This window comes from Heloderma suspectum, chromosome 5 (assembly GCF_057233095.1).
Source record: "Heloderma suspectum isolate Gila_16-S chromosome 5, 16-S_ref, whole genome shotgun sequence".
NCBI lineage: Eukaryota > Metazoa > Chordata > Lepidosauria > Squamata > Helodermatidae > Heloderma > Heloderma suspectum.
Window position 1 is genome coordinate 167,660,510 of NC_139462.1, and position 21,255 is coordinate 167,681,764.

A 21,255-nucleotide genomic window follows, 5' to 3' on the forward strand; every position below is an offset into this window, starting at 1 on the left:
TTTCAGAGAGTCCTCTGACTTTGGAGAGCTACTTCCGTTCACCACAGGAGAATACAGTAAGAAGAGTGGCATCAGAAGCCCCCGTGTATGCACAGAAGGTTTCTGGATCATGTTTTGGATCCCAGCCCTAATATTTTACAACCTAGGTTTCCCACATAATTTTGTGTTTGTTTGTTCTCAGTATTTCTTACTCTGCCTTTCGGACACAACATTTCAAGACCGCAGTGATATTATACATCACAGAAAAGGGCACATTTGGCATCTGGTGTTCATGCTTGGCTGAGAAAATAGTGGGGTGAAGCTACCATCTATGGAATTATGGCTGAACATATCTAAGCCAGGATCTCTCTTCCCCCACCCCACAAAACGTTACTCATTGAACAAATATAGAGGCATTGATATCTTCGTCGTAATAATACCCAGTAGCTCTGAGGAATGTGGAAGTGGTTACAATTATTTTGACAAATGCATTTATCACTCCATTTTGTTGTATGATACAGCACAAGGGAAACTCTGGTGCAGTCATGCACAGCAATAATTTATTAGTGGTTTAGGGATATGGGCCCAGAACAAATTCTAGACAAAAGAAAAACATGTTTGGGTTTTTACAGACAGCTTTGGCAAAAGGACCAGAGCTGCGATAGAGAGTGCCAACATTTGGTATTTCATTTTTCTTAGACGGGTGACAGCTGACAAATGACCTGGGTTTGGTTTTAATTACCGCCAAAGAAGAAGAAAGCCTTTCAGATCATCTGCAACCAATTTCATAACACCAGAGATACACAAGCAAAATATTTGTGGTATTTCACTTGTCTGCATGATGTTTTTAAAGCAAGTAAATAAAGGGCACAGCTTTAATATCTCTTCTTGATCATCCCAGAGTGCAAGATACAGAATAATGGGCTCAAGTTACAGGAAACCAGATTCTGGCTGAACATCAGGAAAAACATCCTGACTAGAGCAATAGGACAATGGAACCAATGACCTAGGGAGGGGTGGGCTCTCCCACACTGGAGGCATTCAAGATGAGGCTGGACAGCCATCTGTCAGGGATGCTTTGACTTGGATTCCTGCATTGAGCAGAGGGTTGGACCCTTCCAAACCTACTGTTCTATGATTCTATTGAACAGTGGCCTGCTTTGAGGTTATGTTAAGTTCCTAAGATTGAAGCCAAAGTTAGGTACAGGAATTCTGTTTGGAACAAAGTTACCCTTCAGTTAATTTTATCTTTCCTTTTTAACATCTTCATTAGCTATTAATGAAACCTACTGTTGACAATCTCTACTCTCTTGTTTCAGTCATGGAGTTTGATGATTGGCAAAAATGATATAGCAACTGAGTTCTCCTAATAGGTGGTGGAGCTGTCATTGTGGACTGCATTGTACCATAAAAAAGCCTAGGGCAGTAGCCCTCTTCAGGCATTCAAATGTCTAATAGTGGGGTGGACAAGGGGATGCATGGGATTTGAATTTTTCCACTGGGGATGCTATATGATGAATATGACAGCCATATTTTATTAATTTTATTCAATGTATTGTGAATGATGTGTAGTAATGTTATCTTGAATGTAATAAGAAAATCTAGATAATTATACACCATTTTTTTCTTCTTATATTTAGGGTTGGGTGGATCTAAGACACTTTCATTGTATTTTATGGTAATGGGCTGGTTTTCCTATAAACTTTTACTCTGTACATGTTTACTTGGAAGTAAACATGTAAACATGAGTTTGCAGTCTTGGGCTATAATCTTAAACACACTTATTAGAGAGTAAGTCCCATTGGGCTGGATTCAGACTTAGTCATTCTTGGAGTGGACCCATTGAAATCAATGGGACAATTAAGTCATGATGAACTGAAGTCCCATTAATTTCAGTGGGTCTACTCTTAAGTATGAATACATTTGGATCCAACTAATTGAACACAGTGGGACTTACTTTTGAGTCAATATGTATAGGATTGTGCTGTCAGTGTAGTAAGGTCGGTTAAGTGTGAGAGTAGGAAAAATTTTAATATTGTTGGAAATCCAAAGGCTTAAGGAGTCAGAAGAATTCCTGAAATTATAGAAGAAATGAGTGGCAAACCAGAAAGATTTGTTTACATTTCCTAGGATCAATCACAGAAATACTTTTCCCATTGGCCATTTCCCACCCTTGGCCATTGGTTAGATTGCAGGACAACCATCATTACTGGAGTGTGTTCTGGCCTGAACTACATTTTGCCGGTATTCATACTTTATTCATTTTCATAATCTAAAACAAGATGCTTAGAAATGGGCAGACCATATAAGAAGAGTGGCCAGATTTTCCCTTCAGATTAAATAATAAATTTAATTCAAAGCTAGTTTGACTTTTTCCATTTTATTCCAGACATTCATAATAATGATGCAGTTTAGTTGGTGACCTTGCTTTAATATTCCGCTTTATTCCAAAAATGTAATTATTCTGTGGCTCTGTAGAGATTAATGGGAATTTACATGAGACAGTGCTGTTGCCCCTCTCAAATGCTACTTTTAAGAAATTGCATATGAAGACAGGCACATAGTTAAACTATGGAATTTGCTAGTGATGGCCACCAATTTGGATGGCTTTAAAAGAGGATTAGACAGATTCATGGAGGATAAGGCTATCAGTGGCCATATAGTCATGATGGCTATATGTTACCTCCAGTATTCCTGTATCAGGGATGGTTGGCCATTGTGTGAACAGAATGCTGGACTAGACAGGCCTTTGGTCTGGTCCAGCATGGCTCTTCTTGTGTTACGATTGAAGTGGTTTTGAGAACTTGCTCCTTTTGCATATTTTTCAGATAGTCTCCTTTTGAAATGTATAGGAAATTTGCCTAGTGAGAGTGGACGTAGGTCCTGAGACAGTAATGTATTGTTAACCTACTTTTGAGTAAAAGTGTACATTCATTTTAAATTTGGGGCAATTTGTTATAGATCTGTAAAATGTTTTGGTGGCCTACATGCCAGTATTCAGTCTACTGCTTGGGGATACCCTGTGGCTTAGTGGAATGCGCAGGAATAGTGAAGATAGATTAGTCATCCAAAGCTGTTCATTTTTTAGAATATGTTTGGGAATCTTATGAGATGGAAAAGAACTACCTTGGGAGAGGGCCAATATTTCCTTGCTGTTATGCAAGTTAATATTTCTTAGACTTTCTCATTCTTTTGTGGTAACTCCTTTCCATTCACATGCACATGCACCTTACTAATGTGACTCACAAAATGTACACCGCATAAAATGATTTTTAATTGATCTCATTTTGTTGCATAGTACTTGAGAGCTTACTAGGTCTGCAGGCTCTCACTAAATTATGTACAGTCTTTCTCTTGCTCCATTTCATCTCATAACGTACTTTGCAAAGTGGGAGGGGGGATGTCCAGGGCCAGGCTCAGCTGTGGTACAGTCAAAGGGTGGATGCCAATTATAAGGACACTCCAAAGTACTTTAAAAAACAAACAAGCATCCTATTGTAAAATAATAAAAATAATAAAACCTGAAAGTGATTTCTGCCAGTTACTCAGCATCCACAGCTTTCGTTGACGGACAAGAGTTGACAAAAGTGAAGCAGGTTCACTTTTTAGATTTCTGATCAGTGCTTTCCCAGTCTGTCTGCATGAAAGAGGTATTCAGAGCATCATTGTGCTTTGTTCGCATGGTATGTTGCCAGTATGTTTCAGTGTGTGGGGATATGATCAAAATCTGGTGAGTGGCTGTGTTTAATATGACTGCTACCTGCGTTTGGGCCAGATTTCATCACCTGACGTAGCATTCCTTCAGCACTAGATCCTCCCCATCATATTTCCTGACAAAGAAGAGGCAGAACTGGAAAGGGGCAGTGTCTTTCTTTGCCGTGGACCTCTTTTCTTCCATTCAAAGCACGTTTATAATGTATACAGTGATCACGTTTTGTTCAAGAAGGAACGCATTTATGTCATACATGCAATTTCATTCACGTTCTGACTTTTGGAATAGAACCATACTAATGGTTCTTTTTATAAACCAAGCTCACACAAAGGAAAGAAAGGTGGTTCATACTAGTTTTGGGGGGATATCCTTTTTCCTTCTGATAAAAGAATGAAATGAGACCACCATAACTTGGCTATAACCCAGACATGAACTCACTAAGCTCTTAATCTATATGCTATGTTTCAGCATATGTTTTGTGGGCATATCTCAGCGGCTTGTGCTACTTAATTTTGCAAGTATTGTTAATGCAAAATAGAGGCAATCGATGAAAAATATCCATACTTTCTAGGGCTTACTTTGAATAGTGTTTAGGATGCCTGAAAAGTCCCCTGGACTTTTATCATTAAAAGTAGCCCTCTAGTTAGTTAATTGCCCGTATGTCTGTCTGGAGTTACAGCTCCTTTTAGGTATGAAGCTTGCCAGCTCAAACAGTCCAGTGACCTACGGGGCATACAAGGGGTTGGGCGTAGGGATGAACAAATTTGTCCATTTTGGTTTCTCGTTTTTCCCATCTTAAGTTCACCCTGTCCTGTTTCTCATAAGTTTGCAGCATCTTTAAAAACAGTGTGCACAAGCATTCACATGCGTTTTTGTGTGAATTTTTCCCAATATGCATATTTTTCTGTGCACATTTGCCTGATACACGTTTTTTGCAAGGTTTCTTTAAAATAATGGTGTTGTGTATGTTTTTTCCCACTAATACATTTTTGTGCACACTTTTTTTTTTTTTTGGAGAACTACATCTGCCCTCTGAATAGTGCAAATTCTGTAAGATAACAACATTCTGGTTTGCCTATTGATCTGCAAAGTGTGAATTTGGTAAGTTCTTACTGAAATGTGAACCAAATGACATTCTCCCCAGTCTCTAGATGGGCAGGTAGAGGTGTTTTTTTTTCAGACTGGGACGTTTTTCTGCAAGACTGATTAAGAGTACTACAACATAAACAACATGTTCTTAATTATGTATCAAACAGGTAACAGACATTTAATTATCATAATTCATTAACAGCGAAATCCTATGCATACCTTCTTGGAAATAAGCCCCACTGGATTTAAAGGGGCTTACTAGCAGTTAAGTGTGTATAGGATGGCAGCCTAAACCATTCCCTTAATCTTTCCTTAGATCTCTTGTAACACCAGTCTTACTAACAACTTCTCTTTTTCTCTTGTATTTTTCCTGGCATTAGAATTCAAAAGGCAAAGTCTGGTCGCACATCATAGTCTGTGAATTGGTGTTCATTGTGGCCACATATTTGATTCACACTTGTGTCGTGTTCTGATCTTCAATATCCAGAGAGTCATCCTGTAATGAAAAGCTAAATAAAAAGTTCAACTTATTGCAAAGACCAATGTGAATGAAGCGAGGCAGATGAAGATGAAAATAATATATGCCAACTTTTTGAATGTAAAATTGATTTTAGCCCAACCATCCCTTGAACATCAGATGCTAAAATAGTGAGGTGTATGACATGATATACTGGAAAATAAATTGACTCATTTTCTGACATTTATATCAAAATTAATTGCCTGTGCTTTATCAAGTGAAATGTATGTTGTCTAGATTGAAAGAGAGATACAATGCAATTAAGTCAAGGTAAGGAGCATTAGATTTCTTATGTAGATCGAGCACCAGACTCTGCCACTGGCTTTTTGAGACCAGGTAAATGACTGCAAAATCAAAGTTGGCAGTATTTTTGCTCATTTCAAAGAAGCACCCCAGAGCAGGGTGAGAGGAGGCTGCATTTTTGAAGGTTATATGGCAAGTATTTATTTTCTAAATAAACACTTGTCAGGCCAAGATTTCTAGTACATTCTGAGAAGACCTTGATTCTGCTACCCTCGGATGAATTTCTGTCTTGTGATTTTTTTGTACAGCAACTATATCATGAATAACACCCTGATTATGAATGCATTTTATTTGAATGGAATACACTTCCAAGTAAGTGTGTCAGGATTGCTGCAATTAAAACTAGGGATTGGGGAGAAACTTGTTCAGTTCTCATTTTAATATAAACTTGCCTAATTTCACACAAACTGAAACTCCATTATCCTTTGAAATTCATACTTCCCCAAATTTTGCAATAGAGTTCTCCAATCAAAAAAATATGTACAAAAATGTGTATGTTACGGAAGATAACTTTAGAAACACATTATGTTAGGAAGATTGCTTGCAAAAAATGCATGTGTATGTTAGACAAAAATGCATATAAAAATGCATGTAGTGGGGAAAATGTGCACAAAAATTCCTATGAATTTTCATGAAAACTTGGGGGGGATATCAAAATTCTGGATGAACCGAACTAAATAAATCTACAAAGTTTGAAACAAACTGAACTTAAGAACGGAATAATGAAAACTGAGAGAAACCAAAACTGACAGATGTGTCCATCCCTAATTAAAATACACTAGTAAATTATGTCGAAGTCAGAGGGACTTACTTCTGAGTAAATGTGCATAGAATTGCACTACGTGTTATTCCAGGCTTCAGCATGTTTGCCCTCATCCATCCCAAAACTACTTCTAGACATCTGGGCTGTGTTTCCATGACAACAGAAGGAGAAGCAAATGGAGGAGTACCTCATTTTTTTTTTTTAAAGAAATCAGCTTTGCTGCGCTTTGGTCCATGCAGGGCTCCGCGAGCAGGTTATCTGCACCAGCAAAACATCGCTTCACAGAACATACTTTGTGGTGGGGGTTGGAGTGAATGTCATCTGACTTGAAGGGGCTGCTCAACCAGTAAGACAGACCTTTCCCCCATCTCCCCCTTTCTTCTTTTCCCTGAAAGTTAGGGATGGCGGAGAATTTCTCCCCGAAACTTCGGGGGGCCGAGCGCCAACGTGTTCTGCCCCCCGAACAAGTTTCGGGGAGAAATCCTCCACACACCCCCCCGGGACGGGACCTTCCTTCGCCGAATGTCCCTCCCGGCGGCAGGTCCGGCCGGCGGTTCGGGGGGTGTTCGAGCGGGGTGGGAGCGGCAGCCGGTCTTTCAACCGGCTGCCGCCGCCGCCATTCCAATAAAAGAAAAAAAAAACGCCCCCGTGATAGGCTACGTGACGATTAACGTAGCCTATCACGGCTAGATTTGCAAAGTCAGCCGTGATAGGCTACGTTAATCGTCACGTAGCCTATCACGGGTAACTTTTTTTAAAAAAGCATGTACGGATAATGGTGGCCCCCATAGGGAGCTGCCATTCCCGTTCCTTATTTGGTCGCTGTAGTCTACGTAAAGATTTACGTAGACTACGGCGAAAATAAGGGCAACGCTGCGTTGCCCTTATTTTCGCCATAGTCTACGTAAACATTTACATAGACTACAGTGACTAAGGAACGCGAATGGCAGCTCCCTATGGGGGCCACCATTAGCGTACGTGCTTTTTTTTTTTAAAGTCACCCGTGATAGGCTATGTGACGATTAACATAGCCTATCACGGCTGACTTTGCAGATCTAGCCGTGATAGGCTACGTTAATCGTCACGTAGCCTATCATGGGGGCGTTTTTTGTTTTTGTTTTTTTTTAAATGGAGTTTGCGGCCGGGCGAGGCGGGAAGCCTCCTCCCCGGCCTGAATTTCGGCCGGGCGAGGCGGGAAGCCTCCCCCCCGGCCTGAATTTTGGCCGAGGCGAGGCGGGAAGCCTCCCCCTCCCGGCCTGAACTTCGCGGGGGGAGCCGCGAAGCGCCTTCCCCCCACCGCGAACAAGCTTCGACGAAAGGTAAGTGCCTTTCGTCCACCCCTACTGAAAGTCCAGATATACCTGCATTTCAGGTGCAAGCCTCATTGAGCATAATAGGAGTTACTTCCAAGTAGACACACACATGCTTGTGCTGGGAAGGGCAGGGGAAGAGAACACAATGACAGGAAATCAGCCCTCATTTTAACCTTTAGGATCTCTATAATGAAGGGTCAAAGTAGTTACTTCCTAAGGCAGTAAACCAAACAAAAGCGAATTGGAGCCTCAAGGTCGCACTTTACTGCACTTAGGGAATTGGACTTTAAACTGTGCCATGTCAATTGAGGGGGCTCTGTAAGTTCTGATATGGGCATTCAGAGGGTAAGCCTAATTGACCACAAGGGGAGTTACTTCTGAGGAGACACTAATGGGTTTGTTGTGGGAAAGAGAGCAGCAAACACAAAGATGGAAACCAGGCCCCATTTGAACCCACAGGATCTCTATTAAACAAAACAAAGGAGAATCGGAACCTTGAGGTCATGCTTTACTGCACTTAGGGAATTGGGCTTTAAACTGTGTCATCTCAGTTGAGGGGGATATCTGTAAGTTCTGATGTAGGCATTCAGAGAGCAAGCCTCATTCAGCACAATGGGAGTTACTTCTGAGGGGACAGGAAACACACAGGAAACACCCCTTGACTGGGGTCACAGTGAAAGGCACACCCCTGGGCAGGGCAAGCATACCTGAGGTGAATGAGGGGGTTGGGGCACACAGCAACTATACCAAGGAGCACCTGACTTAAGGAAAAGAATTGGACTTTAAGGACTCTCAGGAAATCTGGTTTTTCCTGATAAGCTCTGGGGTGGCTGCTGGATGGCCACGACGTCATCTAATCCTAATGACCTCTACACTCAGCCAGTTTGGAGTAAATCGCTGGTGGAAACACTCGCCAGTTCAGAATTTTCACTGCCTCTCTGGGATTAATTGCTGGAAATGGGAGACAGACTTGTATGTCATCTGCATACTGATGACACTGCAGCCTAGATTGCCAGATGTCTTCTCCCTTAGGTTTTTACTGAGATGTTAAAAAGCATGAAGGACAAGATAGAACCTTGAAGCACCTTAAAGCTCAGTGGCCCTGGGGTAGAGGAGAAGTCCCCGCAGCATCAACTTCCAGACCTGTGCCTCCAAGAAAGATTGGAGCTACTGTAACACCATGCCTCAAAGTCCCATCTCAGAGAACTGATCCAGAAAGATACCATGGCTGATGGTATCAAAAGACACTGAGAGGACCAGAAGTAACAGGGTTACCTCCCAAAACACACACCCATTCCCTGGGATAATTAATCCACCAGAGCAACCAAGGCTGTCCATTTGTGTGTGACTAAGAGCTGATATAGATAACATAACAAATATATTTTTTAATCTAAGTGAACTATAAAAATAGCTGGGGAGTTGGGTGCGGAAAGCTGCCAAAGGGAAAGCATCCTGGTAAACCCAAATTGGCATCTGGCAAATGCATGGCACTGGGCTGAAGACCAAGGGCATTTTCTGGGGGGAGAAAAATTAGTTGTACATCACCCCAACATGTCCAGTGATAAGATTTCTATTGCTTTTATAATGTGGATCTGGTGAAGAACAAGGGAGAGGAAGAGAGTCAGATACTAGTTTTCATTGACACAGAGATAAGTAACATTGCTGGTTTAGAAGACAGATGATATCAGAAAGCAGAATCTAACTCTTGTAGTAGCTCCTCTTCTAACCTAATGGTTCTCTGTTCAGTATGTTAACTGATCGGGTGGCTTAATTTTATTCCATTTACATTTTTAAAGGTAATTACAAAACAAGCCATGTAGCAGAAAAAAAATCGCATCTTGATTTTGATATATTACTTATGCAAAATTGTGTTTTGTCCAAATGATAATGTGGCCCCAAAGTAAACTGTTTTGAGTTTGTTAACATGAGGTGTACATATTCATTAGTATGCACCACTAGCATTTGAAGATGTATATTGCTATCCATAATGTGGCACCATTTTATGCTTTATGCTATAGGCTTGGATGCCATAGATTATGCGAATCAGATGGTGGAGGTGTCTATTGTACCATCTTGTCCAGTTTTATGGGATGAGTTTCAGTTGTTGAGGCCTGATGATGTGGACAGAGTACTTGAATCTCTCCATCTGACCATGTATGTTCTTGACCCCCTGCCCTTCTTGGCCAATTACAGCCTGTCAATGTGGCTTGGGAACCTGGTTCCAAGAAGTTATCAACACTTCATTGAGAGATGGCCAACCACCAATCTCTTTTAAAGAGATGCTGGTTTGGCCTCTCCTGAAGAAGCTGGGGCTGGATCCAGAGCACCTTAATAATTTTAGACCAGTGGCCAATTTTCCATTTCGGGGCAAGGTGATTGAGTGGGTGGTTGCTGGCCAACTTCAGGCACTTTGAATGATACTGATTATCTGGACCCATTTCAATTGGGTTTTAGGCCTGGTTTCAAGGTAGAGACACAGCGCTTTTGCATGTGCAGCTTGGTTGACAAGCCTGGTTGACCAGCTAGCTGACCAAGGAATGGGGTGTCTGTGAGAGGCAATTTCACATGTGGAAGCAGCTCACATGTAATAGGAAGATTCAATGGAGCACAGTGCTAAGGCCTAAGGTTTTAAAGAGTTCCAATGAAAATATATAGGGAAGGATCCAATAGTGCCCATGCACTAGCGTTATTGAAGTTGCACTAACAGAAACCAATGCTTGCACCCATTCATTGTTAGAGCCTTCCAATCGGTTGTCATTAAGATTCCCATTAAGCCATGCAAACATAAGTTTTGATACTATATGTACATTTCTCTCCTTTTCTCTCCTTTCTACTGTACCTGTTCTGTATGTTTGTTTGTTTTAATGTTGTACGGCATCTTGGGAGGGTTCCACACTTAAAGACGGCCTAGAAATAAAACAAGTAAAGGAAAACTTGTTCGTGACTCTCAGTCTTGCAAACTCATGTCTCTTTGCGAACTGTTATTCTGAATAGATTTCTTCTGTCTTTACCTCAGGTTGCACCCATCATTAAAGAGAGAATGATGAAAAAAGGCAGCATGATGTTGGGGTACCAGCCTCATCGTGGCAAGGTTAATTTCTTCCGCCAGGTCATTATCAGCCCTCAGGTGAGCCGTGAGGACATGGATTTCCTGCTTGATGAGATCGACTTGCTTGGGAGAGACTTGTAGTTGACCTTCCACAATACTTGGCACTAGATTAAGAGTGGAGCATAATGGTAGGAGACCCTGCAATCCATACATAAATACTCAGATGGCTGAAACTACTGTCTAGAACTTCTGTGGAACTGGCTCTTCATTTTTTACTGCCACTCTAACAAGGACATGATGCTTTTTGCCTAATGTTGGCAGGTTCTGAGCTGATACTCAATGTTAAAATGGGCCAGATTAACTGCTGACAAAAATTGCTATAAATTAGTAGAAGTGAATGGAGTTAAGCCATTGCTGTAGCAGAGCTGAGCTTAGCCCAGTGCGTATTAAATAAAGAAGTACCCTTGTATGTGTTGTGAAGATAGAAGTTGATGGCTCAGAACTGATGGGGCTCTGCTTATGCAAGAGTTTTGCTGACTGAAGTGCTACCTAGTCAAGGAAGTGTTACATGACCAGTTGGAAACTCATCATCATCTACCAATTTTTCCCAGAAACATCTGTAATTTTCTGTAGAGATCAGAATATTGCAATTTATGTATCATCTTTTTTTGATTTTTTGCAAAATAATGAAGTATAGTTTCTGAATCACAATTCTTATTAAATCTATATTGCTAAAATATCAGCAAAGTATTTCTTAAGCATTTTAGAGGCATCATATTCAATAAATTTAACATATATAAGTGTGTGTGTGTGTATATGTATATATATATATCTATAACTCCTAGAGCTGTATTTTTATATGCTGTGTGGCTATTTAAGGTAAGGACTACTGTATTGATTTGATTCAACCAGTGGTTTGTTTCTAAAGATGTAAAAACTATCAAATTTCACTTGAGCAGAGTATAAACGTTGGAGAGATTACACGAAAGGTAATATAAGTGTGTAATAATTTGAAATGTGTTCATAATATTCAGATAGAGGCAACTGTTATCTGGTGAATACTTTTGTGAAGCTGAAAAAACCTATAATGGTTTTTTTCCCCTATTTTATTTCATTTATTACAGTATGTTTTAACAAACTGTTTTGTTATTCATGGTCTTGTATGTAGGACTTTTGCTATATTTGCTCACTTTGAATCTGGAGGTTGTGCTTGTAGCGTGGTGTAATAATTAATTTATTAGAGTTCTGTATTGTACGTGCTACTGTCCAATCTATGTTATATGTATAGTGCATAACAAAATTGTCCAACTTCAGCATTGTAGTGGTACTTTTTGTAGCAGCATATTTAAGTCTAACAAGCACAAAACCCCTTGTTTTTACTTGAATATTTGGATTAAAGGTTATTGGTAACTCTTCTGAATCAATCCAGACTTTTTTAAAATGGAAAATAACCACTTTGACTCTTGTCCAGGGCTAGTAAAGGAGTGAACTCACAAATGTCCTAGCTTTTCTGTGTACCTACTATGCACTGAGCAAGGTATTTTGCTGTCTTCAGAGGAATGGAAAGAGTAAATACCACTGTGGAACCTCAAACTGTGGATTTGCCTTTCTCAGGAATTACCAAAATAGCCAGGATCCGAACTCCACTGGCTGCTTGACCCTCAATGTGGAGCAGATGTGGAGAGATGAGGGGGAAAAGTCCCCAAGGAGGGGAGTGGGAGGTAACATGACATCAGCATAGGGTGGCCCTGGAGAATCAACGAACTATTATTATTTCTTACGTTGTTTTACACTGAATAGTCCAGGATGAACCCTCCAAGGAGGGTTTTATGTTCCTAAAATCCCTGCAAAGTTGGTAAATCTGAAAGAGTATCACCGGCTAAGTGAGTGTCATGTGTGAGTGTGAGTTTTCAAACCCAGGTCTCACAATTCAGAACCATACACTCCAGGGTGGATTCAGGATCTGTCTTCTGTGGATGGAAGGGCTTCATTCATGGAAGATACTTCCACCTGATTTTCAGGTTCCCCCCTTCTTCCCTGTACTGCAGGTTGCTCCATTCAGCAGGGTTCCCTGGCCCTCTGTATAACATGTTCAGGGTGGAGGAGCTGCTTGTGGGGGTGGGAAAATCTACTTCCACCAGTTCCATGTGGCTAATCTGGATCCAATTGGCTATCTACATCTCCACCTATCTAGCTAAGAAAGAAGACATTCATGACATAGGAGTGACAAGAATTGGCCTACAAAGTTGAACAATGCCTTGGTTATTTTGGAAAGTGAGATTTTACTTCAGTAAAGACATAGGCTTGGATCCGGATTCAGGTGCGTGCAACTGGACTAGTGGAAGTGGACTTTCCTGCCCCCTCCTCTCCACAGCAGCCCTTCCAGCCCCCTGAAAATGCTACATTAAGGGTCAGGGGACCCTGCTGAATGGGGTAAGCTATGGTGCAGGGGGGAAGGGGGGATCCCTGAAAGTGGGCAGAGGCACTTTCCATGACCCAGAGCCCTTCTGTCCATGTAAGGCAAATCCTAGATCCAACTCAGTCTGTCACAATTATGGGAAGTATCCATATATAAAATGTAAGGGGTACTTTAAAAAACAAACGAGTGTGTGTGAAGATATTCTCTTCCTGAAAGAATCATATAGGATTCACTTATCCTTGTCATTGGAAGCTCTTTGTGGGTCATCTAAGGAATCCCAGTTGTGTTGTCTCAAGTCCAAAGTATGTGCTCAGAAGAGCCTTCCTTAAACACTTCTCGTCAAAGGATTGCTCTTTATCCTTATTAGTGTCAGCAAAACCTACTGTATTTTGATTTCTATCCTTAAGTGGTACACCAAGGTAGTCTCTAAATAGCCTTTACAGGTCACAGCTCAGTAGACCCTCTGTCTTCCAATGCCTAAGTCAAAGAACTTCTTTGAACAGAACATTAAATGACATGCCATGAGGATGAATGTTACGGTAAACATAATTTCCTGTACACATATGTACACTGTATCCAACTATGCTCTCAGTTCAAACAATCTTATGGTAAATATTCTCCTGAATCTCATGGAGGGCATTTTGCCCCTAGGGATGGCAGCGCCTCCTTCTGGCACGAGTAGGCAGAGTCCACTTTGATTCTTTGTCTCTCCAGAGGGCAGGGCCCTTTTCCTCTCCAATGGCCAGTACCTCAACATCCTTGGCCATAGGAACAACCAGTGCAGAAGGAACCATCTCTACTCCCTTTTCTTCTCCACAAGGGAGATGGCTCCTCCCCCTGGAGAGAGAAAGAATACAAGTGGGCCCTGCTCAAGGAAGCGGCACCGTCCCTAGGTGTAAGATGCCTTCCATGATGCTCAGAGAACAGAAATCCATGGTAAGAACATTTCGAGGGTTTTCCTCTCACTGGATTGTATTATGAAGTTACTAGTCCGAAGCACCTAGACACAGAAGGGGGTATCAACAAATTATTGAGTCTGTAACACTGCAGTCCTATACAGGCCTACTCAGACATAAGAAGACCCCTGCTGGATCAGAGCAAAGGCCTGTCTAAATCTGTTCCCACAGGGGCCAGATTCCCATGGGAAGACCACAAGCAGGACATGAGCAGAGTAGCACCCTCCTGCTTGGGTGTCCCAGCAACTGGTATTGAGAGGCACTCTGCCCCTGATACTGGAGGCAAGATATAGCCAGCAGGACTAGCAGCCATTGACAGCTTTATCATCATCATGTCATTGATGTCCCACTAAATGAATTTGCCTAAATTTGTACGCCTTAGTGCATTTGTCTAATCCCCTTTTAAAGCTGTCAAAATCGATGGCCATTACTACAGGTGGAAACTAATTCCATAGTTTAACTACGGCTGTGAAAAGAAGTACTCCCATTGGTTATCCTGAATTTCCTATCATTTAGCTTCGTTGCATAACCCAAGGTTAAGTCCAATGGGGCTTCCTCCAAGGACAGTGCATATAGGTTTGCAGCCTAACAGTACAACTCTAGGCATGTCTACTCAGAAGTGAGCCCCATGTAGTTCAATGAGACTTGCTCCCAGGTAAATATCTATAGGATTGAAGTCTAAGTGGTCCATTTGCCAGCTACCGGACTGAGGATATCAGGAATCCATACTAGGGGCTTCTCCGCATTATGGAAAAATCCCACAGCCTTACCGGGCTTTCTGCTTCTGTTTCCATGGCACAATTAGGATGGGCTCCTTTAGACAACAACACATGACTTAGAATTGAAAACATCCTCTCTCGGTAGCTCTGGAGCCTGGGGGGCTTTCTATATTTTCAATGAAACAGCGCCATCGAGTGGCCAAATTATAGTGCTATGCCAGCATTACACACTGGCAATATCCCACGTGGTTTTTATTATTATTTTTATTATTATTATCATCATCATCATCATCATTATCATTATTCCAGTTTATCTCTGATCTTTTTGAAAGTAAGATAAACAGGGAAAAGTGTGGGAGATGTCCTGGAGGCTAATGACATCATGTAAAGGACCTGCAAACTTCCATGAGTGGCTAATCACGAGCGTGCAATAAATCACTCTTGTAGAGATGCCCTAGGGCTTTGCCATTTCAGGTTTATGCCCGAAAAGCACTTCTTGCTGGGACAGGCCTAATATATTCAATTCTAAGGAGCTGCAGCATATGACCCCCAAGGTGTTCCTAGCATATTTTTGCCACCTTGCAGAGGATACTGGGAGGCATGTCTTGGACAGTGTCCAGCTGCATACAGCCTAAGAATTACCCTCCATCCCAACATTGCTTGTATCCAGAGGCTCAGTTCCTAGATTTCATGTAGCTTCACTCCTAAAAATATTGCTGCCCTGAGTTGGGTTGCTGCTGCAATTAGGACAGTCCTGCTTATTGCAGAATAATGTGAGAACAGCAAGTCATAGTGTAACTTCCTTCCTCCCTCCCCACTGCCAGGATAAAGTTAGGAGCTAATGGCAAAGTAGATTCAGAAGCAAATGTTTACACATTTATAATGGGTTTGATCCAGATTCAAGCTGGACCAGTAGCGCTGGCAGAATTGGACTTGTCCACCCCCTCCTTCCCATGGCAGCCCCTCCAGCCCCCTGAAAATGCTACACAGAGATGATGATACCCTGCTGAATAGGGTGAGCTGTGGTGTGGGGAGGAGAGGATCCCCCCAAATTGAGTGGAGCCCTCCCTCTTGTGGAAGGCAGATCCTAGATCCAACCCATAAGCAAGAACTACAGACTTTCCTTTGAAACATTAAGCATGTATGCACACAGTTCTACTTGAACTACTAATCTTGAACTATTACTTTCACTCAGCCTTCCCCAACCTGGTGCCCTGCAGATGTTTTGGACTACAACTCCCAACATTCCTGACCACTGGCCATGCTGGCTTGGCCTAACAGGAGCTGAAGTCCAAAACCTCTGGAGAGCGCCAGGTTGAGGAAGGCTGCTTTAACCAGTCCTTATCTCTTTGCATCAGTTCAGACAATGTAGGATTCTGTGCAGGTCACCATTTCAGAAATCACCCACCTCTGGCAATCTCATCCAACATTCCACTTTGCAGCACCCACTCTCCCCACATATCAATGGGGCAAATAGCCCCATAGAGTAGAAGAACCCTGCAACAATTAACAAGACATTTGGTGGCATATGCACCTTTTTATTTCCTAATCTTTCTCTCACCTGAGGCAAACTGTTCAGGATCTGCCATCAGTGGTGTAGCGGAGACAGGGCTCGCAGGGACACCGCCCTGGCACTTTTTCATTAGCAGGGACTCTGATGTCATCTGCCACCCCCCCACCCCCCAGAATGCCCTGTTCCCTCTGAGCTTTGCTGCGATCCTCACTGTAGCTGTGGGGGGAATGAATTTCCCAAGCAACAACATATTGTTCCATGTTGGAATGCAAAGTATTTGGGATGACTTGGTCTGGAATGGGCAATTAAGACCTATTCGCTTTACCAAAGACGTGCTCCAGGTGGAGATGAAAACTCCAAGAACTGCTTTGTCGACATGGATTGACACAGTTGTCTGAAATTTTTGGACTACCCTTGGAGACTGTCACAATGAGCTCCTGCATTTCCAAATTTACCACTACACCACTGTGTGTGTGTATGTGTGTGTGTGTGTGTGTGTGTGTGTGTGTGTAGTTCAATCTAGCTGGGTGTGTGGACATTTCTGTTGGAGTGGGAGGGGGGAGATATAATGAAGGCGCTTGGGGAAGGCTAATGGGTAATGTTGGGGTGCTAAGGGAGTGTGCAAGGGGGCTATTTAAATGAGAAGGGATCTGTCCATGAGGGCTGAGTGGAGAGGGTGAAGCTTCCATAGACTTCATATTTTGTCATATCATATTTTGAAAACCCAAAATGTTTGTGAGTGAGTGAGTGAAAAAGAGTTTAACACCCCTGCATTTTTTTTTCTCAGACCTCCAATTGAAATACCCCTGCTGTCTTACTCTCAGCTGCACTGTTTTTGGATTTCAACTGAAGGCTGTATATCTTCCAAGGTTTATAATCTTCCAAGGGGGCATGGCTGTGACTGTCACGAAAGGACCCTGCACTTCTGAATTTGCCACTACGTTACTGTCTGTAATAGCTTTCCTGTGAGAGGATATCCCCTGTTCTTGCCAGGCCGTTGCTCAAGATAAAACAAACTTGCAGCTCTGCCAGCAATGCGTGCAAATATGAAGCCATAAAATGAGGGCGCCCCACTGAGAAATGTGATCCCAGGCTGTGCCTTTCCCCTCCCTTCTTGGAACCTAGAGAAATTACATAACACATACGAATGTATCCTGAGCGCTGGCAAAAGTAAATGTGTACTACCTTACAATTCCAACTGCCACTGAGGTTCGAACGTCGTAAATCAGCTGGCTGCAAAGTCTGCCTCATGGATCCACAGATCTGTTGGGACCTTCAGTGTGCAGAACTGCTGGGTGAGCTTAGCTAGCGTTGCCATTCACTACAGCGGAGAGGGTGTTGTTGAGCACTTGACTATCCTCTCCATATAAATCAGGGGTGCACAAATCACAGCCTGTGGACTGTGGGCAGCCCCCCCAATCTCTGCTGTGTGCCCTCAAGATCCCCTGAAGCCCCCCCAAACTGCAGTGGCCCTGCCGCCACCAGAAAAAACACCGCCAAAGTAGTTTCTGCTAATATCCCTGCTGTGATACCAAGTTCTCACAGCTAAAACCCTCCTACTGCTGTTGAAGGTGGGGTAACTAATGCCTCTCCCAGCCCCCAGTGACCTGGCTGGGAAATCTCATTGGCAATCGCTGGGGGTGGGAGAGGCTTTTGCTTTCGATGTGGGCCCAGGGGCCTCTCCCAACCCCCCAATCCCTACACAAGCTGAGGTGTTTGAGGTATATCTGTGTGTGTGTGTGGGGGGGTGCTTGTGTGTTGCGGGGGAGGGGAGTCTATATGTTTGTGTTCATGTGTGCCTGCAGGGGGAAGAGTGTCTGTGTATATGCATGTGTGGGGAATAATGTGTGTGTTTCGGTACGTGTGAGTGCGTGTGTGATCTGACACCAGCTGTAGACCGCAGGGGCAAAAAGGTTGTGCACCCCATATTTACATGCATGGGATTGGGAAAGCCATTGTGGATAGAGACAGGGATGCTCTGTGCATGCAGTTCAGGACTCGATTGCTTCTAAGGAATTGCTCAAACAGGTTGGGTCTGCTTTTGCTTCATATATGGATGACTCCATTCCTTTAACCTGCAAAACATAGTCTATCTAACCAATAAGGAATTAATGGTATTGAAGATTCTGCCACAGGCCAGATGTTAGACTTGAAACATTAGGAAGACTGATAAACTGTTTTGATATTTCATTGGCTGTTTAGATAAGTTTATGCTACATACAATTCTGATTCTTGAATTAGTATACAATGTAGCACTGCAACAGCTCCAACCAGCCAAATTCTTTTCCTTCTTACTTATCCTCGTGGGTTTGAAATAATCGTATCCCTTAATAATGTCAGCAAATCCAGGCAGGTTATCAAGCTGCTAGAAATTACGCATCTCCAATTTATTTACATCTGCAGATTGGCCAGTGTCCTATACAAAAATATTATTACTTCATGCTGAAATATTGTAATTGCACAAATAATGTAATTGCACATAAATTCACTATGTCATGATTAAACATGCTAATTGCAGGTTGGATGCACTTGAAACTGCTCTGGCTGGCAAATGTATTGTATAACTTGGGGAGGGGGAAACACGATGGAAGATAGGTTTTTTTTCATTTTTAAATTAAGTCAGGCCATACAAAATTGGATACTTTTGTTTCCAGTGTTAAATTACCTGCTATTCTAATTTTCAAATTAGAAAATAATTAAGCAGGAATAATATTAACATACAATGGGAAAACAAGGCAATTTTGCAGACTAACAGGACTGAATAAAAAACAGTTTTTGTGGCAATCCAATGAAAATGTAGTACAATCCTAATTGATCGAGGTGTTGTGAAACTTTTGGTGAACATTTATAATGACTGTGTGCTGAAGAGGTAATGCAAATTAAATGTAGACTGACACATGAGTTAAAGGCTGATATGCAAACAGAATATAGATAATTCAAAAGGAGTACAGTGTGTGTTCATAGTCTAAAAAGAAATGGCTCTATTTTTCTCAATGATTTCAATAAGAATCGGCTTAAGGCACAATCCTATGAATGTTTAGACAGAAAGAAGTGCAACAACTCCCAGCATTCCCCAGCCAGCATGGCTGGCTGGGGAATGGTCAGACTTTTTTTCTAACATTCATAGGATTGTGCCTTCATATATTTCCACAGTAGGTGACTGGGATCAGTGGTAGTGGTTTGCAGCTTGGAAGGCCACTCCAGGAGTCTTGAGGGCCCCGAACCCACCCGAGCAAATTTGGAGGTCACATGGTTGGCGGCAGAGGAGACGAAAGGTCAGGGGCGTCCTGTTCCACCAGCAGTATCCATTTCATAGGCACAACAATGAAGTTGGATGCAACCCTAGACATTTATTATAAGCTGTATGGCGCAGAGCTGTCAACCAATCAGATGATTTGTCTTAGCATTATATATTCATATCACCAAAATCTCAATATAGCTGCCTATATAGTGAATGAAGTACAAGGTAACTCACAATTTCAATAAACAATAAACAAAAGCTACTAATTATTAGAAGGAAAGGTAATTAATAGCTTCTTTTTTAATCCCCAGATTTATTAACAACCAGAACCAAAAGAGCATCAGAACATAAATCTATCCCTAACTCACAGTTCCGCCAATTAAAGTTTGCCTCTACGAACACTTTGGCTGATTAATCTCGCTGACGCTTTAGTTAAATGCTGATCTATGGAAGCAGTGTTTAGAAGTAATGCAGTGTGCATCTGAGATCTCTTAAAACCAGGGGTTGGACTCAGAGTTAGGAGTGTGCAACTGAGTTGGCAGAAGCAGACGCCCCACCTCCTGCACCCCTCCAGGCCCCGGAAAATGCTACAGGGTGCACAGTGCAATTGCATGGCGTCTGCGGTGGGTCCTGGCTACAGGCCCCCCCCCCCAATCCACTTGCGCCCATGTAGTCCTGGCCAGATAATCAGCAATCGCACCGATCAGGCCGACAGATGAAGGCTCCGTCCAGCCCCCTGGCTGCTGTTCTTATCAGTTGTCTGACCCAGGCATCAGGGGCTGGCATGGTTGGGCACCTGCCAAGGCTCCTGCCCCATCACTGAGAGCCTACAGCCTCGTGACAAAGCCCAAGGCCCAATGGAGGCGCCTCCTGCTCCTCCTTCGTTATGCCTGCATTGTTCGCCTTGTCTGGCTCAAGGCAATAAGCCACATGAGTGACCAGGTGCAAAGGCAAGGAGTGCATTCATTGAACTCAATGGGGCTTCAGTTAGGCATGACTAAATGAGGATCCCTCCCCGGGAGCTAGCACGGTCTTGACGTTATTTGCCCACTTGTTTCCCCATCCAGATTGGGGCACAAACATGTAGATGGCTGCTTCTGTGCACAGAGCTGGAGTGGGGTAAGGATCCTGTTGCTCCACACAGGCAGTTGCCTTCTACCAGCACGGACTACTTGCCCATGCAACCCCTTATTGCCTCCTCTGACTGGCAGCAGCTCTTTGGGGCCTCGAGTTCTGAGATCTTTCCCATCACCTGCTATTTGAGATGCTTTTAACTGGACATGCCAGGGACTGAACCTGGTACTTTCTACGTGCCAATCATGTGCCCAACTGCCCTGCTATGGTTCCTCCCCAAGAAACTTTTGTATTCTGGACAGGGGATATCTGTGATCAGAACCTGATATCACTTGCTCAGGACAAATATTAAGATCAGTTACTAAGTTTATATGGGAGTGAATTAGTAATGGATGGTAGATGGTAACACAAGCGTAATGGATGATAGCAAGGTGGGGAAAAGCAGGGAAGCCTTTTTAATAAGCTGTTTCTCCCACTAGTTCAGCCATTTCCCCAGTGTGTGGTTTGCTCTCGTTGTAAGTGGGAGATACTGGGTTGGATCCTGATTTAGTTAGGAATAGATCCATGGAAGTCACTGGAGCTTAAGTTAGTCATGATTTAATTGTCCT

General features: G+C 42.7%; 1 protein-coding gene across 5 annotated transcripts in view; it reads left to right on the forward strand.

Moving 5' to 3' along the window:
* Positions 1 to 18,849, forward strand: part of GADL1 (GAD like acidic amino acid decarboxylase 1) — a 131,087-nt gene extending 112,238 nt beyond the window's left edge. For 2 of the 5 annotated variants that reach the window (XM_084858275.1, XM_084858280.1), the window contains 2 exons: positions 10,693 to 10,803; positions 17,120 to 18,849. In XM_084858275.1, coding sequence (XP_084714401.1) covers positions 10,693 to 10,803; positions 17,120 to 17,131 — 123 coding nt within the window. In that variant the 3' untranslated portion in view covers positions 17,132 to 18,849. The other 3 variants (XM_084858274.1, XM_084858276.1, XM_084858278.1) reach the window with 2 other exon arrangements.
* The last annotated feature ends 2,406 nt before the right edge of the window (positions 18,850 to 21,255 follow it).